We start from the raw sequence: 27,067 nt of genomic DNA, 5'->3' as shown, positions 1-27,067 counted from the left end.
CTGTGGTGTTGGAGAAGACTCTTGAGAGTCCCTTGGACTGCAAGGAGATCCAACCAGTCCATTCTGAAGGAGATCAGCCCTGGGATTTCTTTGGAAGGAATGATGCTAAGGCTGAAACTCCAGTACTTTGGGCACCTCATACGAAGAGTTGACTCATTGGAAAAGACTCTGATGCTGGGAGGGATTGGGGGCAAGAGGAGAAGGGGATGACAGAGGATGAGATGGCTGGATGGCATCACTGATTCGATGGACATGAGTCTGAGTGAACTCTGGGAGTTGGTGATGGACAGGGAGGCCTGGCGTGCTGCTATTCATGGGGTCGCAAAGAGTCGGACATGACTGAGCGACTGATCTGATCTGATCTGACCCATTTTTGATTGGGCTGTTTGTTTTCCTAATACTGAGCTGTACGAGCTTCTTATATATTTTAGATTAATCCTTTGTCAGTTGTTTCATTTGCAATTTTCTCTTATTTTGAGGGTTGTCTTTTAATCTTTTTTATTGTTTCCTTTGTTGTGCAAAAGCTTTTAAGTTTAATTAGGTCTCATTTTTTTTTTTTTATTTCCATTACTCTAGGAGGTGGGTCATAGAGGATCTTACTGTGGTTTATGTCAAGGAATATTCTACTTATGTTTTCCCCTAAGAGCTTTATACTTTCTGAGCTTACATTTAAGTCTAATCCAGTTTGAGTTTATTTTTGAGTATGATGTTAGGAAGTCTTCTAGTGTCATTCTTTAGCATGTAGCTGTCTAGTTTTCCCAGAACTACTTGCTGAAGAGGCTGTCTTTTCTCCATTGTATATTCTTGCCTCCTTTGTCAAAGATAAGGTGCCCATACTACTACTACTACTACTACTACTACTACTACTACTACTACTACTAAGTTGCTTCAGTCAAGTCCGACTCTATGTGACCCCAGAGATGGCAGCCCACCAGGCTCCCCCGTCCCTGGGATTCTCCAGGCAAGAACACTGGAGTGGTTTGCCATTTCCTTCTCCAGTGCATGAAAGTGAAAAGTGAAAGTGAAGTCGCTCAGTCATGTCTGACTCTTAGCGACCCCATGGACTGCAGCCTACCTGGCTCCTCCGTCCATGGGGTTTTCCAGGCAAGAGTACTGGAGTGGGGTGCCATTGCCTTCTCCGTATCTGGGCTTTGTGTCTTGTTCCATTGATCTGTATTTGTTTTTGTGCTTGTACCATACTCTTGATGACTGTAGCTTTGTAGTATAGTCTGAAGTCAGGAAGGTTGATTCCTCCAGCTCTGTTTTTCTTTGTTAAGATTGATTTGGCTCTTTGGGGTCTTTTGTGTTTCCATGCAAATCGTGAAATTTTTTTGTTCTAGTTCTGTAGAAAAATACCATTGGTAATTTGATAGGTATTGCATTGAATTTGTAGATTGCTTTGGGTAGTATAGTCATTTTCACAATATTGATTTCTCCAATTCAAGAAAACGGTATATCTCTCCATCTATTTGTGACATCTTGGATTTCTTTCATCGGTGTCCTATAGTTTTCTGCATGGGTTTTTTTTTTCTTTTAGGTAGGTTTATTCCTAGGTATTTTATCCTTTTTTGCTGCAGTGGTGAATGGGATTGTTTCCTTAACCTTTTTCTGATTTTTCATTGTTAGTGTATAGGAATGCAAAGGATTTGTGTGTATTAATTTTATATCCTGTGACTTTACTGTATTCATTGACTAACTCTAGTAATTTTCTGGCAGAATCTTTAGATTTTTCTATGTATGTCATTTGTAGACAGCGAAAGTTTTATCTTTATTTTCAATTTGGATTTCTTTTATTTCTTTTTCTTCTTTGATTGCTGTGGCTAGGACTTCCAACACTATGTTGGATAATAGTGATGAGAGTCAGCACCATTCTCTTGTTCCTAGTCTTAGAGGAAATGCTTTCAGTTTTTCACCATTGAGAATATTTGCTTTGAATTTGTCATATATGGCCTTTATTATGTTGATGTAGTTTCCTTCTATGCTTACTTTCTGGAGAGTTTTTATCATAAATGAGTGTTGAATTTTGTCAGAAGCTTTCTTTGTCTCTATTGAGATGATCATATGGTTTTTATCTTTCAGTTTTTTGATACTGTGTATCACATTGATTTTTTTGTATATATTGAAGAATCCATGCATCCCTGGGATAAATCGCACTTGGTCATGATGTATGATCCTTTTAATATGTTATTGCCTTCTTTTTGCTAAAATTTTGTTGAGGATTTTGATATTGGCCTGGAATTTTCTTTTTTGTGGTGTCTTTGTCTGGTTTTAGTGATGGTGGCCTCCTGGAATGAGTTTGGGGTTTTTCCTTCCTCTGCAGTTTCCTGGAATAGTTTTAGCAGGATAGATGTTAGTTCTTCTCTAAACTTGATGTGGGATTCGCCGGTGAAGCCATCTGGCCCTGCGCTTTTGTTTGTTGAAGATTTTTGATCGCAGTTTTGATTTCAGTGCTTGTAATTGGTCCATTCATGATTTCTGTTTCTTCCTGGTTCAGATTTGGAAGATTTTTCTAAGAACTTGCCCATTTCTTCCAGGTTGTCCATTTTATTGGCATATAGTTGCTTGTCATTGACTCTTAAGATCCTTTGTATTTCTGTGTTGTCTCTTGTAAGTTCTTTTTCATTTCTAATTTTATTGATTTGAGTCCTCTCCCTTTTTTTTCCTCGATAAGTCTGGCTAGTGGTTTGTCAATTTTGTTTATCTTCTCAAAGAATTAACTTTTAGTTTTATTGATCTTTGCTATTTTTCTTTCATTTCTTTTTCATTTATTTCTGCTCTGATCTTTCTAATTTCTTTCCTTCTGCTAACTTCAGGGTTTTTTGTTCTTTTTCTAGTTGCTTTAGGTATAAAGTCAGGTTGTTGATTTTTTGATTGCTGTTGTTTTTTGAGATAGGCTTGTATTGCTATAAACTTTCCTCTTAGAACTGATTTTGCTGCATCCCACAGGTTTTGGGTCATTGTGTTTTCATTGTCTTTTTGTTTCTAGGTATTTTTTTAAATAACCTTTTTGATGTCTTCAGTGACTTGTTGGTTATTTAGAAGTGTGTTGTTTAGCCTCCATGTGTTCGTGATTTTTACAGTTTTCTTTCTTTTCCTGTAATTGATATCAAGTTGCATAGCACTGTGGTCAGAAAATATGCTTGATACAATTTTAGTTTTCTTAAATTTTCCAATGCTTGATTTGTGACCCAAGATGTAATCCATTGTGGAGAATGTTCCATGTTCAGTTGAGAAAAAAGTGTATTCTGCTGTTTTGGGATGGAATGTCCTAGAGATCTCAGTTAGCTCCATTTGGACTAGTATGTGATTTAAGGCTTGTGTTTCCTTATAAATTTTGTCTGGATGATCTGTCCATTGGTGTAATTGGGGTGTTAAAGTCCCCTTCTGTTACGCTGTTACTGTCAGTTTCCCCTTTTGTGGTCGTTAGTATTTGCATTATGTATTGAGGCGCTTCTATGTTGGGTGAATTAGTATTTATAATTGTTATATCTTCTTGAGTTGATCCCTTTTTCATTATGTCATGTCCTTCCTTATTTTTTGTAACAGTTTTTATTTTAACGTCTGTTTTATCTGATATAAGTGTTGCTACTCCCACTTTCTTTTGATTCCCACTTGCATGGAATATCTTTTTCCATCCCTCAACTTTCAGTCTGTATGTATCCTTAGGTCTGAAGTGGCTCTCCTATAGGCAGCATATACACAGGTCTTGTTTCTGTATCCAGTCAGCCAGCTTGTGTCTTGATTGTAGCATTTAATCCATTTACATTTAAGGTAGTTATATATATGTTCCTAATGCCATTTTCTTAATTGTTTAGGATTTATTTTTGTGAGTCTGTTTCTTCTCTTGTGTTTCCTACTAGAGAATTTCCTTTAGCATTTGTTGTAAAGCTGGTTTGCTATGCTAAGTCACTTCAGTTGTGTCCGACTCTGTGCGACCCCTAAGACGGCAGCCCACCAGGCTCCCCCGTCCCTGGGATTCTGTAGGCAAGAACACTGGAGTGGGTTGCCATTTCCTTCTCCAGTGCATGAAAGTGACAAGAGAAAGTGAAGTCGCTCAGTGGTGTCCGACTCTTAGTGACCCCATGGACTGCAGCCTACCAGGCTCCTCCGTCCATGGGATTTTCCAGGCAAGAGTACTGGAGTGGGGTGCCATTGCCTTCTCCGAAAGCTGGTTTGGTGGCGCTGAATTCACTGAACTTTTGCTTGTCTGTAAAGCTTTTGATTTCTTCTTCAAATCTGATGAGATCCTTGCTGGTACTCTTGGTTGTAAGTTTTTATCCTTCATCACTTTAAATATATCCTTCCACTCTCTCTGGCCTGCAGAGTTTCTGCTGAAAAATCAGCTGTTAACCTTATGGGGATTGCTTCGTATGTTATTTTTTGCTTTTCCCTTGCTGCTTTTAGTATTTTTTCTTTGTGTTTAAATTTTTTTAGTGTGATTAATATGTGTGTTGTTGTATTTCTCTTTGGGTTTATCCTGTATGGGACTGTCTGGGCTTCCTGGACTTGGGTGCTTATTTCCTTTCCTATAGTAGGGGAGTTTTCCACTATAATCTCCTCACATATTTTCTCATACCCTTTGTTTCTCTTCTTCTGGAATGCTAATAATTTGAATTTTGGTGCATTTATTATTGTCCCAGAGGTCTCTGAGACTGTCCTCTACTCTTATATTTCTTTTTTCTGCTCCTCAGCAGTTATTTCTGTTATTCTGTCTTCCAGCTCACTTATCCATTCTTCTGCCTCAGTTATTCTACTAGTGATTCCTTTTAGATTATTTTTAATTTCAGTGATTGTGTTGTTCATCTATGTTTATTTTTATTTCTTCTAGGTCTTTAGTAAATGTGTTAAATGATTCTTGTATTTTTTCTATTTTTGATATTTTGAAACTTCTTTACTGTCATTACTTGAAATTCTTTTTCACATAGGTTGCCTGTTTCCTCTTCATTTATTTGGTCTTGTAGTTTTTAACTTGCTCCTTCATCTTTAACATATTTTTTTTGTCATTTTTTTTTTTTTTGATAGTTGGGAGTACGTTCCTGTCTCACAAGTTGTTTAGTCTTAGTTTCCAGCAGTGGAGTTTTCAGGTAGTTGGGTAGAGCTGGGTCTTTGTTTTGAGATGTGGACCTTTGGGAAACCTCACTCTAATTAATACTCCCTGGCACCTGAAGTTTTCTCTGTTACTCTAGCCATTCGGACTCAGCACTCCTGCCTCCTGGGGCTCAGTCCTGAACTGGGATTCCACAAGCCATGGTTGTGGAAAAGAAAAATATAGAAAAGGAAGAAAAGGAAAAAAAAAGGCAGAACAATAACAAAGAATAGAAAATAACCTCAGAAGGGTGAAAGTGGACTCCAGTAGCAAAGTGAGAGAAGAAAAAAAATTATATCTATAAAAATAGAAAATAAGAAAAATCAAGAGGGGGCAGAAAAATAATGAAGATTAAAAAATAATAAAATAAATTTAGAAAACTAACAAATAATAGAAAAAATAAGAATATGTGTGAAACAACCACTGGAGGGTAAAACCGAACTCTGCTGGTAAACAGTAAAAAAAGTATTGGAAAAAAAAAAACAACCTTAAAAACAGAAACAAACCTTGAATGTGAAGGGCAGTGCTTAGGTGGGGGATGACTTATGTGGTGTTGTTTGGGTGGAGATGGGATTTATTGGGGGGATGGGGTCCTGATTCAGGACCTAAGCCTCCAGAGAAGACCCTAGAGAGGGGGCTCTACCCAAACTGAGAAAGCCTCTGCAGTGCCTCTGTGTAGGGCGTGGCAGGTGGCCTGGACTCCACCCAGGTTTCTGCAGTGCTTCTGGCTTCAGGGTGGGGAGGATAAACCTGGGTCTCCAGGAGGCTCCCTGGGGCCGAGTGGGTAGGGGAACACCAGATGGATTCCCCTCTCCTCCCCATCCAGAGGGACCCTTCCCTGCTGGCTCTGCTTTGTCTTCCTTCCCTTCTGCAGTCGCAGGACCTGTGTGGGCAGTGGGTGCCCTTGGAGGTGACCCTGGAGGGAGAGGGGTCCTGAAGAATAGAGGGTGCCCCTGGAAGGAGGAGGGAGCCAGAGGGTAGAGAAAGGGGTCCCAGATGGTGGAGGCCCAGTCCAGAGGGCAGACAGAGCCCCTGGTTGGGGGATGAGGGCCCACAGAGGACAGGGACCTTGGAGGGGAGAGGGAACTGGAGGACAGAGGGGGACCCTGAAGGGTGGGGGGCCACCCGGATGGCTGAGCACTTGGCCTGGAAAGAGGAGTAAGCCCTGGAGGGAGGAGAGGGGCTGGAGGGGGGCCCCCTGGAGGGTGGAGGGGGGCCCGGAGGTGGTGGTCTTAGGAGACGCTCCAGGGCCGAGTGGGCAGGGGAACACTAGGCAGTTCCCTGCTACTGGAACCCTGCAGTTGCCTCCCCCGGCTGGGTGGTCTTCTCTCCCTGCAGGAGCCTCCCTCCCCTGTTTCACATCTACAGGACCCATCCAGGTGGATGAGTCCCTGAAGAGCAAAAGGTACCCTGGAAGGCAAAGAGCTCCTCAGGAGGGTTGAGAGGGTCCCAGAGGCCCTTGGGCCCCATAAAGGCTCCCTGGGGCCAAGTGAAGGGGGAACCCCAGGGCCTTCCACAGTGGGACTTCTTATCCCCTCAGAGGTCCCTCCCCTTTCTGGTAGAGCAGGTATGCAGTTCCCAGCACCCAAAGGCATCCAAACTGTCCCTGGCGTCCAAACTGCTTCTGATGCCAAAACTGCTACCCCTCCCCCCGCAGCCCCTCAGTCTCTGGAAAGTGAAAGGGGCACCCCAGGGGCTTTTCCCAGTGGTTCCTGTGATCCCCCAGGATCCCCACCCCTCCGAGGCAAGCAGGCATGTGGCTTCTAGCACTGAAAGGTGCCCAGACCAGACTGCTCTGGGCACCCAAACCACTTCTGGTTCTAAAACTGCTCCCTCTCCCCCAGCAGCCCCTCAGTCACTGGTCCCCAGGCCTGCACTTTCCCCTGCTTGGCCCTACCTGGTACCTGGTCTCCCCCAGGGCTCCTCCCTTCAGCCTGTCCACAGGAAATCCCCCACCATTGCCTGGTGAATATCCTAGGGGTGGGTAGATGCAGACTGCATGCCTTCCCTCACTGCCGCCTTGGCTCTCTGCCATATAAACTTTAGAACCAGTTTATCGATATCCACAAAATAACTTGCTTGGATTGCATTGGAGTTGTATTGAATATATACATCAAGTTGGGAAGAACTGACATGTTGACAGTATTGAGTCTTGCTAACAATGAAGATGAACTATCTGTCCATTTAATTAGTTCTGTTTTGATTTCTTTCACCAGAGTTTAGATTTGGTGCATATTTGTTTAGATTTATACCTATTTCATTTTTTGGGTGCTAATGTAAATGGGTTTTTTCCTCCCTGTACCTCATGTGGGATCTTAGTTCCCTGACCACATACCAAACCCACCCTTCCTGCAATGGAAGCACCCAGAGTCTTACCCACTAGACTGCTGGGGAAGTCCCAGTGGTATCGTGTTTTTAATTTCAAATTCTAATCGTTCACTGCCGGTGTGTAGGAAACCCATTGATTTGCTCTGGTTTTTTTGTTGTTTGTTTTTTTAAATGTTCAGATCAGATCAGTCGCTCAGTCGTGTCCGACTCTTTGCGACCCCATGAATCGCAGCACGCCAGGCCTCCCTGTCCATCACCAACTCACGGAGTTCACTGAGACTCACATCCATCGAGTTAGTGATGCCATCCAGCCATCTCATCCTCTGTCGTCCCCTTCTCCTCCTGCCCCCAATCCCTCCCAGCATCACAGTCTTTTCCAATGAGTCAACTCTTCGCATGAGGTGGCCAAAGTACTGGAGTTTCAGCTTTAGCATCATTCCTTCCAAAGAAATCCCAGGGCTGATCTCCTTCAGAATGGACTGGTTGGATCTCCTTGCAGTCCAAGGGACTCTCAACAGTCTTCTCCAACACCACAGTTCAAAAGCATCAATTCTTCGGCGCTCAGCCTTCTTCACAGTCCAACTCTCACATCCATACATGACCACAGGAAAAATCATAGCCTTGACTAGACGGAACTTTGTTGGCAAAGTAATGTCTCTGCTTTTGAATATGCTATCTAGGTTGGTCATAACTTTCCTTCCAAGGAGTAAGCGTCTTTTAATTTCATGGTTGCAGTCACCATCTGCAGTGATTTTGGAGCCCAGAAAAATAAAGTCTGCCATTGTTTCCACTGTTTCCCCATCTATTTCCCATGAAGTGGTGGGACCAGATGCCATGATCTTCGTTTTCTGAATGTTGAGCTTTAAGCCAACTTTTTCACTCTCCACTTTAACTTTCATCAAGAGGCTTTTCAGTTCCTCTTCACTTTCTGCCATAAGGGTGGTATCATCTGCATATCTGAGGTTATTGATATTTCTCCCGGCAATCTTGATTCCAGTTTGTGTTTCTTCCAGTCCAGTGTTTCTCATGATGTACTCTGCATATAAGTTAAATAAACAGGGTGACAATATATAGCCTTGACGAACTCCTTTTCCTATTTGGAATCAGTCTGTTGTTCCATGTCTAGTTCTAACTGTTGCTTCCTGACCTGCATACAGATTTCTCAAGAGGCAGATCAGGTGGTCTGGTATTCCCATCTCTTTCAGAATTTTCCACAGTTTATTGTGATCCACACAGTCAAAGGCTTTGGCCCGTTGCAGCCGCCTTTAAATGTTCAAGTATCACCAAAAAATATCCATCCACTACTTTGGGAAACTGGAGTGTTGAATTCTAATTATTGTTGGATTGTCTCTTTTTTCCTTCAGTTCTGTTAATTTTTCCTTAAGGTATTTTGGAGCTCTGATGCGAAGTGAATATATATTTTGAATTATTAGATTATTCTTGGTGGATTGACCCTTTTGTCATTCTGAAATGCTCCTCTTTATTTTTAGTAGCCTTTTTTATTGTAATACATTTTTATATTGCACTAGCCACTCTGCATGTTTTAGATTATAAATCTGCTCTTCATCCTTTTCCTTTCACCCTGTTTGTGTTTTCAGCCTAAAGTGTGTCTCCTGTAGAGAGCGTATAGTTGAATCTTGTTTTTCATGTAGTCTAGCACAACTATATATCTTTGATTGGGTTGTTTAATTCACTCACATTAAATGCTATTGATATGTTTTGATTTATATCTACTGTTTAATTTTTTGTTTTCTATATATTGTGTCTTTTTGTTCTTTTAGACCTTATATTGCCATTTTTGGTTTTAAGTAGATATTTTTCTCTTGTTTTGATTTAATTCTAATGATTTTTAAAGTTATAATTACTGAGTTATTTTCTGTGGCTTACAGTATACACTGTTAATTTATCAGAATCTGCTTGAGATTCATTAGGACTAAATTTCAGTGAAATATAGAAGGTTTATGCCAATATAACCCCATTCCTTACCCTGCCCCTTCAATGTTATTACTGTTAAACATATGTCTGCATATGTTACAGATATATGTTACATACCAAGTGAGGTATTGTAAGAGTTAATACTTTCTGTAATAGGTTTTTTGAAGAATCTGGGAGGAGGGAGAATAACAAGCAGATGTTTTGTAGTTAGTTATATGAACTTTCTTTTGTCTTCTTTTTCTGTGCTCATTTCTTCCTTTCTTTTGAGTTATCATCTGGTATTGTTTCCTTATTTCAGCACAGATCAGTACCTGTTGATCTCCTTTGTGCTCTCATTGTCAAATACGTTTCTGTATGTTTATGTGCCTAGCAGTACAGTTAGATATATATTGTTTCATACAATCGTTCTTTTTTGAAATAGGAAAATTTTCACTTTATTGTCACATTGAATTTTAGTACTTTACTTTTTTTCCCCTTTCCTTCCTTCCTTCCTTCCTTTCTTTCGCTGTCAGGTCAACTGCGGCGTGCGGGATCTTTCGTTGCAACACACAGACTCTGTAGTTGTGGCGTATAAGCTCAGTAGTTGTGGCACGCGGGCTTAGTTGCTCTGTGGTACGTGGGATCCTAGTTCCCGGACCAGGGATCGAACCTGTCTGTGTCCCCTGCATTGCAAGGTGAATTCCCAGTCATTAGCTCACCAGGGAAGACACTGAATTTTAGTGCTTCTCTGTACAAGAGAAAAACAAACTGAGTCATGGTCATGAGTTCAGGATTATATATGTTACATTTTGCCTTGTTATAATACAGTTGTGGCTTTATGATAAACATAAATTGGGGACATAGCTTGTAATCCAAAGCTAATTTGCATAACTCACGAGAGGAAAAAGCATTAAATGCATTTCTGAAATAAGTATTTTCATTTAATTCAGAATGTCAAGACAGCATTAGACATTGGCCTTGTTTCAAAAAAGTTTAAATGCTAAGCTAGCTAAATAACCTTCTTGAAAGGTTTAAACACAGATAAAGAAAATGTTTTCCCTCTAATCTCAATCTTACATAAGAGAAAGAGATGAAGGGAAAAATGTAGACAATTTCTTTAGCGTATATGGCTAAGTACATCAGCCTCCTTAAACTAGTGTCCATTACTGACTTCATTAAAATGAACTGGGCAAATATCGAAAGTTATCCACTTTATAAACCAAAGGCAGAAATTTTAGGGTTACGGTAAGTAAAAAAATTTTGAAACACTTGAAAAATGTTTGACATTAGAGAAATCATCTCTTCATTATAAGAAAGAAAGGCATAACAGAAAGTAAAAAACATTTAAACTAAACTGATTTTCAGTCCTCTTTGAACAAGAGAAATAGAAAATAATGATTACTAAACTTTGTGCTTTAATCGAACTAATTAATTACAGTGATTTTAAATGGCAACTGCCCATCTGACTAGGTGGTGAGCTTGACAGTTTTGAATATTTTTGTAACGAGTATTTTTTAAAACACAAAGGCACTAAAATGATCTGGTCTTGCAGTGTTTATCTTAATGCATTCTGCATTTCTTTGCCAAGCTTGTAGTTAAGGATCTTGTTCCAATCAATCTTAGTGTGAATAATTAGGAACCGTTGATGAAAGTTGTGTCTGACATTGTCTGATAATTTTCACTGATGACAGTTTGATATTCATTCTTTTTAGCCTCTTCAATCTTTATAAATTCATTTGCTGTTTGCACCTCGTTAGACACCGTTAGGGAATCTTGTATATCTTTATGACTCATAGCTGAACCTTAACATTTTCATAATAATGAACCTGAATTCAAGATGCCAGGCACCTGAGTAGTTGAAGGAATGATTGTAAACGTCCACTCTGACCTCCAATGACCATTCCAAAAGTTTTTTGCTTGAAATTAATGGCTTTCTATGCATGCAATAACTGTTTGCTGTCTATTTTTTTTAACCACATACAGTACTGACACAGTCGGACACAACTGAAGTGACTTAGCAGCAGCAGCAGCAGCAGCAGCAGAGAGGAGTTATTACTGAAGTTTGCCATGGTTCAGTTGCGTTTTCTGCTTGTACAGTGTTGGATCAGTTGTGTCCTTTTTTAAGTGATCAAGTTTTTTGGTTCCAAAAACTTTCCGTTTCCCAAGTTACCATGTTCTGTTTTCAGTACCTGATTTTCAAAACCTTCAGTTTTACTGAGGTATGCATGGGTTGCCCCTTCCCTCAGAAGAGTATCATTGTTAAGCAATAACAGAACATCATTAAACACCTCGTTAAATTCTCCAGGAGGGGCATGAATGATGAATTTTGCTGCTATGCATACCTTCTCATCAGACAACTGCTTCTCCAGATCTGCTGTTTTCCTTTCGGTGGCGAACTAGGCTGCCCGTGTTGATGCTGGCGGTGACAGCCTGCCTTGCCCCTTTCCGCCTGGTCTTCTTGCTGCATATCCTGCCAGTGAAGGCTTTTTAGATTGTCAAAGGGAAGAAAGGAGAAGAAATACGCAGTTACACTGTCTTTTGCAGTTAGCTGTGTAATTGCTTTAATTAATTCTCTGTTATTTTGTATAAATTTCAGTTACTCTCTAGTATCATCCTGAAGCGTTTCCCTTAGTATTTCTTGTAAAAGAAATAAATTTTCCGTTTAGGTTTATCTGGGGATTGAAAATTTTTAAGAAGAATTTTAATTGTGATAAAATACAGAGAATATCTTAACCATCTTAACCATTTTAAAGTGTATAGTTTGATCATGTTAAATACATTAACCTTGTTGTACAACTGGTGTCCAGAACTCTTTTCATTTTGCAAAGCTGAAACTCTGCACCATAAACAACTCCCCATTTCCCCTCATCTCAGCTCCTAGCAGCCACGTTTCTGCTTTGTGTTTCTATGAATTTGATTACTCTAGATGCCTCTTTTAAGTGGAACCATGCAGTATCTGTCCTTTGTGACTGGCTTATTTTCACTTTCATCCTCAAGATTCATCCATGTTGTAGTAGTGACCCAATTACCTTCCTTTTACGTCTGAATAACATTCCACTGTATGTATGTACAACATTTTGTTTATCCCTTATCAGCTGATAAGACACTTGGATTGCTTCTGCCTGTTGGCTGTTGTGAGTAGTGCTGCTGTGAGCATAGGTTTGCAAATATCTCTAGACCTGGCCTTCAGTTCTTTTGGATATATACGCAGAAGTGGGATTGCTAGAACATGGTGGTAGTTCTATTTTTAGTTTTCTGAGGAACCTCCCTACTGTTTTCCATAGTAGTTGTACCATTTTATAGTTTCACCAACACTACACAAGGGTCCCCGTTTCTCCACATGTTTGCCAACATTTGTTATTTTTTTTCTTTCTCTTTTTCTTTTTTTTTTGATAGTAGCCATCCTGATGAGTGGGCTTCCCTCATAGCTCAGTTGGTAAAGAACCTGCCTGCAATGCAGGAGACCCTGGTTCGATTCCTGGGTCGGGAAGATCCGCTGGAGAAGGGATCGGCTACCCACTTCAGTACTCTTGGGCTTCCCTTGTGGCTCAGCTGGTAAAGAATCTACCTGCAATGCGGGAGACCTGGGTTCAGTCCCTGGATTGGGAAGATTCCCTGGAGAAGAGAAAGGCTACCTACTCCAGTATACTAAACCTGGAGAATTCCATGGATACAGTCCATGGGGTCACCAAGAGTTGGACACGACTGAGTGACTTTCATTTTCACTATCCTGATGAGTATGAGGTGATGTCTTACTATTTTGATGAGTGATGTTGAACATCTTTCCCTGTACTTAGTGGCTATTTGTATATGTTTGGAGAAATGGCTCTGCAAGTTCTTTGCCTATTTGATAATAGGTTAATTGGGTGGTTTTTGTTTTGTTTTTGAGTTTTACTGCTGCTGCTAAGTCACTTCAGTTGTGTCCGACTCTGTGTGAGCCCATAGACGGCAGCCCACCAGGCTCCCCCGTCCCTGAGATTCTCCAGGCAAGAACACTGGAGTGGGTTGCCATTTCCTTCTCCAATGCATGAAAGTGAAAAGTGAAAGTGAAGTTGCTCAGTCATGTCCCACTCTTAGCGACCCCATGGACCGCAGCCTACGAGGCTCCTCCATCCACGGGATTTTCCAGGCAAGAGTACTGGAGTGGGTTGCCATTGCCTGCTCCATTTTGAGTTTTAAGAGTTCTTTATATATTATGGCTATTAATCCCATATCAGGTATGTGATTTGCAAATATTTTCCCCCATTTTGTGGTTTGCGTTTTTACTCTGTTGGTGGTGTCTTCTGATATACAGAATTTTACAATTTTCATGAAGTCCAGTTTGTCTGTTGTTTCTTTCGTTGCTTGTGCCTTTGCTGTCATATCCAAGAAATCATTGCCAAACCTACTGTTGTACAACTTTTGCTCTGAATTTTCTTCTAAGAGTTTTATAGTTTTAGGTCTTTAAGTCTTTGATCTGGCCTCTAGAACACTAAAGGAATGCTGCTGCTAAGTCACTTCAGTCGTGTCCGACTCTGTGCGACCCCATGGATGGCAGCCCACCAGGCTCCTCCATCCATGGGATTTTCCAGGCAGGAGTACTGGAGTGGGGTGCCGTTGCATTCTCCGGTTTTGGACAATACTGCAGCATGAATTCAGACTGAAAACCTGAATCAGTACTGGCTTACCGATCAGATTCTCAGGGAAGTTCTTTTTAACTCCCTCCACTCAGTGCCAAGGTTGAGAAGTGGAAGTTTCTTTTCTGTCCTTTTCTGTGGGAAAGTTTATTTCCCTTTTAATTTTATATTTGTTGAAAAGACCATCCTTTTCCCATTGAATGAACTTTATACTTTTATTGAAAATTATTTGATCATATATATGTGAGAATTTATTGGGGTCTCTTTGCTCTGGCTGATACTCCCAATACTGTGTTGATTAGAAATGGCAAGAGTAGGCATTCTTAAGCATTGTTCCTGGTCTTAGAGGAAAAACTTTCAGTTTTCCACCATTGAGTATGCTATGAGTTAGTTGTGGGTCCTCATAAGTGGCCTAGGTCATGTTTGACTGTTTGCAACCCTGTGGACTGTATCCCACCAGGCTCCTCTGTCCATGGGAGTCTCCAGGCAAGAATACTGGAGTGGATTTATGCCCTCTTCCAGGGGATCTTCCCAATTCAGGGATTGAACCTGTGTCTCCTGCATTGCAGGCAGATTCTTTACCTACTAAGCCACCTTTGGGAAGTCCCATTATATTGATGAGTTTCCTTCTGTTCCTCATTTGTTGAGTGCTTTTATCATGCAAGGGTATTGAATATTCAGGTGCTTTTTCTGTATCAGTAAAGATCATCAGTGGTTTTGTTCTTCATTCTGTCAATGTGAAGTATTGATTGATTTTTATGAGTTGAATCATCCTTGCATTCCATGGTTAATCCCCACGTGATCATGGTGTATACTTTTAATGTGTTGTGAATTCTGTGTGCTAACATTTTTGAGGGTGATTGAAGTGATTTGGTCCTTGGCTTTTCTGTGTTGCCAAGTTTTTGATTACTGATTCAATCTCCTTGCTAGTTATACATTTCAGATTTTCTGTTTTTTCATTGTTCAGTCTTAGTAGGTTGTGTCTTTCTAGGGATTAATGTGTGTCCTGTTTGTTGGTGTGCAGTTGTTCATAATGTTCTCTTATGGTCCTTATTTGTGGCATTGGTTGTAATGGAATATTACAACTCTTGCATTTCTGATTTTATTATTTGAGTTTTTTTTTTTCTTTCTTTGTCTAGCCTAAGGGGTTATCAATTTTGTCAGTTTTCTGAAAAATCACTTTTAGTTTCATGATTTTTTTCCTTGTTGACCATTTCATTTATCTGTACTCCAGTTTTTGTTATTTTCACTTTTAGGTTTTAGTTTTTCTTTTAGTTTCTTGAGGTGCAAGTTAGATTGTTACTTGAGATCTTACCTTTTTTTAAGGCATGCCATTTATAGCTTAAACTTCCTTCTTAGTACTTCTTTAACTGCATCCATAAATTTTTTTGATATTTTGCATTTTCATTTGTGTCAAGGTATTTTCTAATTTCCTTTATGACTTCTTGTTGTTTAAGAGTGTAGTGTTTAATTTCCACATATTGTAAAATTTCCAGTTTTTTCTTAGGCTGTTTATTTCTAGTTTCATTACATTGTGATTGGAAAAGGTACTGTGTATTATTTCAGTCTTCTTGAATTTATTCAGACGAGTTTTATGGCCAGACATGTGTTCTGTCCTGAGGAGTGTTTCATGTGTAATTGAGAAAATGTATTCTGCTGTTTGTGGATGGAGTCTTCTATATATATATCTGTTAGGTTTGATTGGTCTGTAGTGTTGTTCGATTTCTGTATTTTCTTATTCTTCTGATTGGTTGTTCTATGCATTATTGAAAGGACATTATTCATTATGTTGTTGTATATTTCTCCCTTCAGTTCTTTCAACATCTGTCTCATTAATTTAGGAGCTCTGAGGTTTGGTGCAGAAATATACTTTTCATATTTTCTTGGTGAATTGTCCCTTTTATCATTATATGACATACTTCTTTGTCTCTTGTAACAGTTTTTGACTTAAAAGTCCATTTTGTCTGAAATTAATACAGTTGTTCCTGTGTTATTTTGGTTACTGTTGCATGAAATATCTTTTTTTAATCCTTTTAATTGATATGCATCCTTAGATCTAAAATGTTTCTTTGATAGGTAGTATGTAGTTGGAAGACCACTAAAGACCACAAACTTTTAATATTAAAAGCTAATCAGGGAAGGACTCTGAAACTGTTTATACCAGAAGGCATTTAACCTCAGATCAGAGTTGCTGATGACACCTGCTTAGTTTTAAAGCATTCATCTTAAGAATTCTCTTTCAAGTGTTTGGGTTATACCAATACCTGAGGCACCTGTGGGAAAACTGATCAAACATACGGGAATGTATTAGAAATTAATTTCCTTAATGAAGTCTATAAACCATTGGGTAGGTAATAAAAATAAGTTCTGGGAAATGTATTTTTTAATAAGAACTTTTCCAATGAGCCTACTTTCTGGAAAAGACCCTCATGCTGGGAAAGATTGAGGGCAGAAGAAGGGAGCGACAGAGGATGAGATGGTTGGATGTCATCATGGACTCAATGGACATGAGTTTGAGCAAACTCTGGGAGATAGTGAAGGATAGGGAAGCCTGGCGTGCTGGAGTCCATGAGGTCACAAAGAGTTGGATACAACTGAGCGAATGAAAAACAATAAGAACTTCTAACATTTAATTTTAACTTTTAAGGTTTTTTTAGCTGATAAAAGTGAGAGTGTGTTCTTTTTTCTCACACACTGGGTTAGTTTGTCAAAGTGTTGGTTTTCGTAATATTGTATCATTAGTGTTCTACAAATGTCCTAGGGAATTGAACTTTTTTTTGTAAGCTAATATGAATCAGCTATTTTCAAAGGCAAGACCCTGTGCAGTACACCCAGCATTATTTAGTTGCAGTGAATAGCCATTATGAACATTCATTTTGGCATTCTTCGTTCCTGGAGGGCTCCAGGAATACTAACTGTGCCAGAACATTGGCTCTATTTTTATTTATTTAGGGATTTCAAATTGCCAAAATGAATTTGCAAAATGCCTTTCTTTGCTTTTTGTTCGTTACTCCTCAGAAAATGCCACTGAAGCAAGGTGGGTGTGCCCCATGCTGTTCTACCTTTTGAGAAAAACCTCATGAAAGAGTCTATACCATAGGAATCTCTTTAGTTATTGAATAGAATCTCTTTAGTTATTGAATAGATTTTTGAGTTAAGCTTGCCTTTCTCATCAAAAGCACATTGTTGTATGTGCTCTGTAAAAATGTTTTGTTAGTGTAGTAACTGTTTTAATTATGGGGGAAAAAATTACCTTATGATCTTGAGTTTCCTTCAGAGGTTCTTTGACATTTGTGGGTTTGTGAGCATGCATCTTTTCTTGACTCATAGCTGCCTGTTTTATTTTTATCAATCTCTTCTTTTTTTATGGACATTATGTCTCTTTTTATTTTATTTTTTAACTTTACAATATTGTATTGGTTTTGCCATGTATCAACATGAATCTGCCACAGGTATACACGTGTTCCCTATCCTGAACCCTCCTCCCTCCTCCCTCCCCGTATATGTCTCTTTTTAAAAAGTCTCTTTAAGAGTCTGAGGTATTCTCATTTTGAAGTCTTTTGAAATACCTTTGAAAGTATAGTTTGTAATTTCATTTTTAGCAGGAGTGTTGCTTTGTTTTGTCCTTTGGTACATTCTTCTCTTCCTGGTGTTCTTCTCTATTCTGGTTGTCTCCGCCTTGCCCCTTGCATCTTCTTTAAAAGGAGGTTTTACATTGGAAGCTTTGGGTTCTTACACTCCAGGAATATTGGGGGAAATCTCAGTAACCCATCCTGAACCAGTAGATGACTTGGCGTGACTGAAGTCATGTTTGTTTGATTGCCTCTGATCTTTTCCGTGTACACTGCTTCAGTTTTTATTGCCTTCTTTCACAAATAGGAGAGCCCTGCTTCAACCTCTGATTATGCAAAATGAGCCCAACTTTGTCCCCATTTTCCATGCTCTCAGATGATTTTAATTCCTGTTATTTGGGTTAATTTCTTAGATGTCTCAAATAGTAAGATTGTGAAATAGGTAACTTGCTTGCTTCTACTTGCTTCTTTTACTTCTACAAGTATGTGTGCGAAGTCACTTCAGTAGTGTCCAACTCTTTGCGAGCCTATGGACTGTAGCCCACCAGGCTCCCCTGTCCATGAGATTTTCCAGGCAAGAATAGCAGAGTGGGTTGCCATTACCTTCTCCAGGTACAAGCATAGGTTAAAGAACTGGTGTGGTTTGTTGGAATATATCAAGTCCTTACTGTGTAATCAAAATCACTATTTCCTAATTTTTTTAAATTAATTAATTAAAAAATAATTAACTTTGGCTGCACTGCGTTCTGTGCATCGGCTTTCTCTAGTTGTGGGGAGTGGGGCTACTGTCTGGTTAGGCTGTGCAGGCTTCTCTTTGTGGTGGCTCCTTTTGTTGTAGAGCACAGGGGCTCTAGAGCTTGGGCTTAGTAATTGTGGTGCCTGGCCTTAGTTGCCCTCTGGCATATGGGATCTCCTTGGACCAAGGATCAGACTCATGTCTCCTGCGTTGGCAGATGGATTCTTAACTACTGGACCACCAGGGAGGTTGAAGATAGTAAGTTGGACAGTGATTATGAAGTCTAAATGTTATATTTGTGAAAGTGCTTTATAAACTGACAAACATAATTTAAACGTTAAATTTGTTTATTGTTTAGTCATAGGGATTGTGTTATTACTCTCTTTAAATCTGCCTTTGATTTTCAGGTTGTTCCATTGACTTGTCATCTGTGGCAACAGCCATTATATCACAACAATAGTGGAACACAAATTTCTGATACTAACGTGGCCTCTTTGGAAAATATAGCTCCGTGGGGTTCTGGCGATGATCAGGTATGTCTTCTGTAACTGGAAAACTTTCTTTTGATAAGCAGCATGAGAAATTCTGATTTAGCTATGAAGAGCAGAAAGAGGTGAATTAGTTTAATATTCCACTTTTCTAGTAGATCTTTGGCAGCCTTAATTATATAGGACAACAGTTTACTTTTTTTTGGTCTCAGGATTCCTTTACATTTTTCAAAAGTGTTTTAAAGAGTTTTTGTTTATAAGGGTTGTCTATATCAATAACCTCAGATATGCAGATGACAGACACCACCCTTATGGCAGAAAGTGAAGAGGAACTAAAAAGCCTCTTGATGAAAGTGAAAGAGGACAGTGAAAAAGTTGGCTTAAAGCTCAGCATTCAGAAAACGAAGATCATGGCATCTGGTCCCATCACTTCATGGCAAATAGATGGGGAAATAGTGGCTGACTTTATTTTTTGGGGCTCCAAAATCACTGCAGATGGTGATTGCAGCCATGAAATTAAAAGACACTTACCCCTTGGAAGGAAAGTTATGACCAACCTAGACGGCATATTCAAAAGCAGAGACATTACTTTGCCAACAAAGGTTCGTCTAGTCAAGGCTATGGTTTTTCCAGTGGTCATGTATGGATGTGAGAGTTGGACGGTGAAGAAAGCTGAGTGCCGAAGAATTGATGCTTCTGAACCATGGTGTAGGAGAAGACTGTTGAGAGTCCCTTGGACTGCAAGGAGATCCAACCAGTCCATCCTAAAGGAGACCAGTCCTGGGTGTTCTTTGGAAGGAATGATGCTAAAGCTGAAACTCCAGTACTTTGGCCACCTCATGCGAAGAGTTAACTCATTGGAAAAGACCCTGATGCTGGGAGGGATTGGGGGCAGGAGGAGAAGGGGACGACAGAGGATGAGATGGCTGGATGGCATCACCAACTCGATGGACATGAGTTTGAGTGAACTCCGGGAGTTGGTGATGGACAGGGAGGCCTGGCATGCTGCAATTCATGGGGTCGCAGAGTTGGACGCGACTGAACTGAACTGATGTCAAGTTATTAAAATTAAATCATTCTAAGAACATTTATTTAAAAATACAAATCCATTATATATTAACATAAAAATATGTTTTAAAATGAAAATTTACTGTTTTCCAAAGCAAAAAAAAATTGGTTGAAAGGATGGCATCGTTTTACATTTTTGCACATCTCTTTAATGTTAGCCTTACTAGAAGACAGTTGTTATATTAGACAGGGTTCTCCAGAAAAATAGAACCAATAGGAGATAATACATGTGTATTTACAATAGTGTTAGTTGCTCAGTTGTGTCCAACTCTTTGCAACCCCTTAGACCGTAGCCCGCCAGGCTCCTCTGTCCATGGATTTCTTTAGGCAAGAGTATTGGAGTGGGTAGCCATTTTCTTCTCCAGGGGATCTTCCTGACCCAGGGATCAAACCAAGGCCTCCTGCATTGCAGTCAGATTCTTTACCGTCTGAGCCACCAGGAAAGCCCACATATATACAGTATGTATATATATGTGTGTGTGTGTATGTGTGTATATATATATATATATATATATATATATATATATATATGTATTTGTGTCTGTGTGTGTATTATAAGGAATTTGTTGCAGGAGTGGAGACCCCGTCTATGGCCCCAAAGTGGGCGCTTGTCTAAATACTTGGATATTAATTATCCAGGGAGACACACATGCAGACAAAGCAAGAGATTTTGTTGGGGAAAACCCAGGTGGCAAGCAGGAGGGTAAGGGAACCCAAGAGAACTACTCTGCCATGAGACTTGCAGTCTCTGGATTTATGGTGATGGGGTTTAGTTTCTGGGTTGATCGTTCTGTCTCAGGGTCCTTCCTGGTGGTGTGTGCATAGCTCAGCCAAGAGAAGGATTCTGGGAGATTGGTAGGATGTTTGGGCTGGTGTCTCCTATCTCCTTTTGACCTTTCCCAAATTCTTCCTGACGGTGGTAGCTTGTACTTGCACATTACTTACCATGGACCTCCTATTGTTAAGATAACTCATGCAAGTGGCTGGCCACTTGCTTGGTCATGGCGGGCAGTTTCAGTCCGCATTTCCCTTAGCAGATTGGCTCATGTGATTATGGAGGCTGAGAAATCCCAAGTTCTATAATGTGGGGACCCAGGAGCGCTGATAGCTTAATTCCAGTCTGGACCTAGGAGTTGACTGATGGTATATGTTCTAACCCAAGTCTAAAGGCTCAATGACAGGCCAGCGGATGGTGTAAGTTCTGTGCCAAGTCTGATTCCAAAGGCAGAAGACTGATGTCCCAGCTTGAAAACCATCAGACAGAGAGAGCGAATTATCTTTTGTGTAGCCTTTTGTTCTATTCAGGCCTTTAGTGGATTAGGTGAGGCCTGCCCACATCAGGAAGGGCAGTCTGCTTTACTAAGTCTGTGGATCAAATGTTAATCTCATCCAGACATGCTCTCACAGTGCCCAGATTGTTTAACCAAATATCTGGGCACCCTGTGGCCCAGCCAAGTAACACATAAAATTAACTGTCATAACTAAACTTTCAGATTTGCTTTCTGCATTTAGTCCATTGGGATATATTGTTTTGCTTAAATTATATGAAGAAAATCTAGCCTTATATAGGTACATAGTTAGAAAATGGAGGCCCATGTCACTTCCCTGAAAGGATGTCAGTGACTCCTAGGGATCTTCGGACCAAATTTTGGGAACCACTAATCTAGAACATAGTAATAAACTTAGAGGAAATGGAAAAATTGTGAGCAGATAGGAAAAAGCTCTTATATGTTTGTAGGAGGAAAAAAATACAGTCTTACTCATAATGATTAAATATTTAAAGGTGATTATGTAATAACTTAGGTATCAGATTTCTTCTGGTTCCTGCAGTTTTCTCTGAATTGCAGTTACTATCCATTGAATGCAAGATACAGAGGAAGGAGATATACTGTCACCAAGCTAAAAGGGTTACGAGAAACCCTAACAAGAAAAAGCATAGTAATTGTGACCGTTAATGGAAGGGAGATTGTTATTTGTTGAATTGTGTCCCCTCAACTTATTTGAATTTTTGACTTCTGTTTGTTGGAATATTTTGATTCTCATGTAGATCTGGGGCTTTAAATATACCTGTATACTTAAAGATTGCAAATTTGTATCTCCAGCCTTTACTTCTCCTTAAAAATTTGTTTGTATTTATTTTGTTGTCATCCCTCTCCATATCAATCAAAAATATTTAGAGATTTGAGGGTCTTTTTATATTAATTAAAAGGATATAACACTCAGGATCATAGCAAAATAAGCAGAAAGAAAAGAATGGTCAACAGATTTTTTTAAAGTTTTATTTTATGATGGGAAATTATTGGAGTATGTTTGCATAAAGAGAAGAATTGTTCAGTAGGAAGGGAAATTGTGTGAAGGAAAGCGGGAAATCACATATAGGAAAGAAATCATTAGAAAAAATGGAATGAGATGGGTAAGCCATTGATAGGTTAGAGGGAAAGACAGTTTAAGTCATAAAATGAAAATCTGGGTTAGGTAATAGGGCTGTAGATCTTGTGATAGGAAAATAAGGGAGCTCCATCGCCTGCTGTTTGCTTACTGAAGTGGGAAATGAGGTCATCAGTTGAAAATGAGGAAGGAGAGTTCAGTAGTTCTGAGGAAAGTATAAAGTAATCATTTTGGCCAGTCAGCTTGGCAGGAAACTATAGTAGAACTTCCAGGCAGGGCTGAGTGCCTTTGAGGTTTAATGTTATCAATCTAAAGCAAATATTGTATGCTAATGTATATATATGAAATCTAGAAAAACTGGTATAGGTGATCTTATTCATAGAGCAGAAATAGAGACACAGACATAGAGAACAAATATATGAATACCAAGGAAGAAGGGAGAGTGGTAGGATGAATTGGGGAATTGGGATTGACATGTATACACTATTGTTGCTAAAGTGAAGTCGCTCAGTCGTGTCCGACTCTTTGCGACCCTGTGGACTGTAGCCTCCCAGGCTCTTCCCTCCATGGGATTCTCCAGGCAAGAGTACTGGAGTGGGTTGTCATTTCCTTCTCCAGGGGATCTTCCCGACCCAGGGATTGGACCCAGGTCTCCCACATTGCAGGCAGAGGCTTTAAGCTCTGAGCCAGCAGCTCACATTGTTGCTAAGTATAAAATAAATAACTAATGAGAACCTACTTTGTAGCACAGGGAACTCTACTCAGTGCTCGGTGGAGACCTAAATAGGAAGAAAATCCAAAAAAAAGATATATGTATACATATTGCTGATTCACTTTGTTGTACAGCACAAACGAACACATTGTAAACCAACGGTTCACCAGTGCATGTGTGCTCAGTCACGTCTGACTCCTTGTGACCCCTTGGACTGTAGCCCACCAGGCTCCTCTGGCCATGGGATTTCCCAGGTGATAAAACTGGAGTGGGTTGTCATTTCCTCCTCCAGGGATTGAACCTGCATCTTCTGTGTCTCCTGCAGTGGCAGGTGGGTGTTTTTTCTTTTTTTCCACTAGTGCCACGTGGGAAGCAAGATTTTTAAAATAAAAAAAATCAACTATACTCCAGTAAAAATTCATTTTAAAAAAATCTAAAGGAAATCCAGTCTGAATGTGTGTTTTGTTCAGCAGTGTGCTGTTGCTTGGATTAAGACAAGGAGAGGTTCAACTAGAACTCAACTTTTGCTAGGCAGATAGGATGGTAGGGGAAAAGGGTAAGAAAGTCAGAAATGTTTGTGAAACAGTGTTTATAAAGATGACTGTGAACACTCATAGTGTTCATGGGGTTCTCCTAGGCAAGAATACTGAAGTGGTTTGCCATTCCCTTCTCCAGTGGACCACATTTTGTCAGATGTCTCCACCATGACCCGTCTGTCTTGGGTAGTTTAATTGAGTTAGACAAGGCTGTGGTCCATGTGATCAGTTTGGTTAGTTTTCTGTGATTGTGGTTTTCATTCTGTCTGCCCTCTGATGGAGAAGGATAAGAGGCTTATGGAAGCTTCCTGATGGGAGAGACTGAGGGGGAAACTGGGTCTGTTCTGATGGGCTGCGGGGCCTTGCTCAGTAAATCTTTAATCCAGTTTTCTGTTGATGGTGGGGGGACGCTGTGTTCCCTCCCTGTTGTTTGACCTGAGACCAAACTATGGTGGAGGTGATGAAGATAACGGCGACCTCCTTCAAAAGGTGCGGGCACGCACTGCTGCACTCAGTGCCTCTGACCCTGCAGCAGCCACCGCAGACCCACGCCTCTACTGGACACTCCTGGACACTCACAAACAAGTCTGGGTCAGTCTCTTGTGGGGTCACTGTTCAGTGGTGACTGTGGCTCAGATCATGAACTTAGTATTGCAAAATTCAGACTTAAATTGAAGAAAGTAGGGAAAACCACTAGACCATTCAGGTATGACCTAAATCAAATCCCTTCGCGTTATACAGTGGAACTGACAAGTAGATTCAAAGGATTAGATCTCATAGAGTGCGTGAAGAACTATGGACGGATGGACAGAGGTTCATGACATTGTCCAGGAGGCAGTGGTCAAGACCATCCCCAAGAAAAAGAAGTGCAAAAGGCAAAATGGTTGTCTAAGGAGACCTTACAAATAGCTGAGGAAAGAAGAAAAGTGAAAGGCAAAGGAGAAAAGGAAAGATATACCTATTTGAATGCAGAGTTCTAAAGAATAGCAAGGACAGATAAGAAAGCCTTCCTCAGTGATCAATGCAAAGAAATAGAGGAAAACAATAGAATGGGAAAGACTAGAGATCTCTTCAAGAAAAGTAGAGATACCAAGGGAACTTTTCATGCAAAGATGGGCTCAATAAAGGACAGAAATGGTATGGATCTAACATAAGCCGAAGATATTAAGAAGAGGTGACAAGAATACACAGAAAAACTGTACAAAAAAAATCTTCATGACCCAGATAATCACAATGGTGTGATCACTCACACTCACCTAGAGCCAGACATCCTGGAATGTGAAGTCAAGTGGGCCATAGGAAGCATCACTACGAACAAAGCTAGTGGAGGTGATGGAATTCCAGTTGAGCTGTTTCAAATCTTAAAAGATGATGCTGTGAAAGTGCTGCACTTAATATGACAGCACATTTGGAAAACTCAGCAGTGGCCACAGGACTGGAAAAGGTCTGTTTTCATTCCAATCCCAAAGAAAGGCAATGCCAAAGAATGCTCAAACTACCACACAATTGCACTCATCTCACATGCTAGCAAAGTAATGCCCCAAATTCTCCAAGCGAGTTTTCAACAATACGTGAACCATGAACTTCCAGATGTTCAAGCTGGTTTTAGAAAAGGCAGAGGAACCAGAGATCAAATTGCCAACATCCGCTGTATCATTGAAAAAGCAAGAGAGTTCCAGAAAAACATCTATTTCTGCTTTATTGACTATGCCAAAGCCTTTGACTGCGTGGATCACAACAAACTATGGAAAATTCTGAAAGAGATGGGAACACCAGACCACCTTATCTGCCTTCTGAGAAATCTGTATGCAGGTCAAGAAGCAACAGTTAGAGCTGGACATGGAATAACAGACTGGTTCCAAATCAGGAAAGAAGTACGTGAAGGCTGTATGTTGTCACCCTGCTTATTTAACTTATATGCAGAGTACATCATGTGAAATGCTGGGCTGGAGGAAGCACAAGCGGGAATCAAGATTGCCAGGAGAAATATCAGTAACCTCAGATATGCAGATGATACCACCCTTATGACAGAAAGCAAAGAAGAACTAAAGAGCCTCTTGATAAAAGTGAAAGAGGGGAGTGAAAAAGTTAGTTTAAAGCTCAACATTCAGAAAACGAAGATCATGGCATCTGGTCCCATCACTTCATGGCAAATAGATGGGGAAACAGTGGCTGACTTTATTTTTGGGGGCTCCAGAATCACTGCAGATGGTGATTGCAGCCGTGAAATTAAAAGACACTTACTCCTTAGAAGGAAAGTTATGACCAACCTAGACAGCATATTCAAAAGCAGAGACATTACTTTGCCAACAAAGGTTCGTCTAGTCAAGGCTATGGTTTTTCCAGTGGTCATGTATGGATGTGCGAGTTGAAGTATAAAGATGGGAAAGTATAAAGTATAAAGATGTGAGAGTATAAAGAAAGCCGAGTGCGGAAGAATTGATGCTTTTGAACTGTGGTGTTAGAGAAGACTCTTGAGAGTCCCTTGGACTGCAAGGAGATCCAACCACTCCATCGTAAAGGAGATCAGTCCTGGGCATTCATTGGAAGGATTGATGTTGAAGCTGAAACTCTTAATACTTTGGCCACCTGATGTGAAGAGCTGACTTGGAAAAGACCCTGATGCTGGGAAAGATTGAGGGTAGGAGGAGAAAGGGATGACAGGATGAGATGTTTGGAGGGCATCACCGACTCGATGGACATGGGTTTGGGTGAACTCTGGGAGTTGGTGATGGACAGGGAGGCCTGGCGTGCTGCAGTCCATGGGGTCGCAAAGAGTTGGACATGACTGAGCGACTGAACTGAACTGACAAGCACTTAAGAGTGATAAAGAGGAAAATGCAGTTAATAAGTGTTACTCAGTCATGTCCAACTCTCAGGCTCCTCTGTCCATGGAATTTTTCCAGGCAGAATACTGGTGTGGGTTGCCATTTGCTTCTCCAGGGGATCATCCTGACCTTGGGATTGAACCTGGCTCTCCTGCATTGCAGGCAGATTCTTTACCAACTGGGCTACCAGGGAAGTGTAAATGTGGTAGGATAGTTGTCTTCATAAGGTTGCAAAATTATTGCAGTTTAGGAGCTGAGTGATCTGTGGAGGTCAGAGTATGGACAGGAGAACAAATGCATATATCTTTCATCTGTAGTGAAGAATAAACTATGGGACAAGGCTCAAACCCTGGTCAGAGGGGCTAAGAGATAAGTTGGGACCCGAAATTTTGTTGTAGTGAAAATCCCAAGATGATTGGAATTCCCTTGCTTTCAAACCTATTCATTGGCCCACTATTCCCTATTGAATTGAATACTCTCAAAAGAAAAAAAAATCATTCTCACATTCCTTTTTATTTTTCAAGTATGAAAAATGTATAAAGCATGTTTCCAATAGCAATTTGATGTTACGGATTTGACTAATTTATCTGACATAGATGGGATTGGTATATTTTGGAATGCCAAAGGTCTATTATCTGGTAAGCCATAGATGGATAGTGTTAATATTTTAGAATATTATTCTCCAGGATTATTTTTCTCCGTATATTTATTTTTTTGTAGCTGATATTAGAAAGTGGATAGTTGTGTATCTTTTTTTTTTTTTTTTTTTAAAGCTTACTCTTAAGCACATTTGGT

At 40.2% G+C, this 27,067-nt stretch overlaps 1 protein-coding gene and 1 pseudogene across 7 annotated transcripts in view; one reads left to right on the top strand and one right to left on the bottom strand.

The window, feature by feature from the left end:
* Nucleotides 1-27,067, top strand: part of ALMS1 (ALMS1, centrosome and basal body associated protein) — a 190,536-nt gene that overhangs the window by 13,527 nt on the left and 149,942 nt on the right. For all 7 annotated transcript variants that reach the window (XR_003513293.1, XM_027554877.1, XM_027554878.1 and 4 more), the window contains exon 2: nt 18,660-18,785. Coding sequence is in view for 6 of the 7 variants with exons in the window: in XM_027554877.1 (XP_027410678.1) it covers nt 18,660-18,785 (126 nt within the window). In the remaining variant the exon portion in view is untranslated. The remainder of the gene's footprint in view (nt 1-18,659; nt 18,786-27,067) is intronic.
* LOC113900666 lies at nt 10,662-17,272 on the bottom strand (annotated as a pseudogene).

Source organism: Bos indicus x Bos taurus, chromosome 11 (assembly GCF_003369695.1).
Source record: "Bos indicus x Bos taurus breed Angus x Brahman F1 hybrid chromosome 11, Bos_hybrid_MaternalHap_v2.0, whole genome shotgun sequence".
Classification (NCBI taxonomy): domain Eukaryota; kingdom Metazoa; phylum Chordata; class Mammalia; order Artiodactyla; family Bovidae; genus Bos; species Bos indicus x Bos taurus.
The sequence above is the reverse complement of the archived record's forward strand: the minus strand, read 5'-3'. Positions and strand labels throughout refer to the sequence as shown.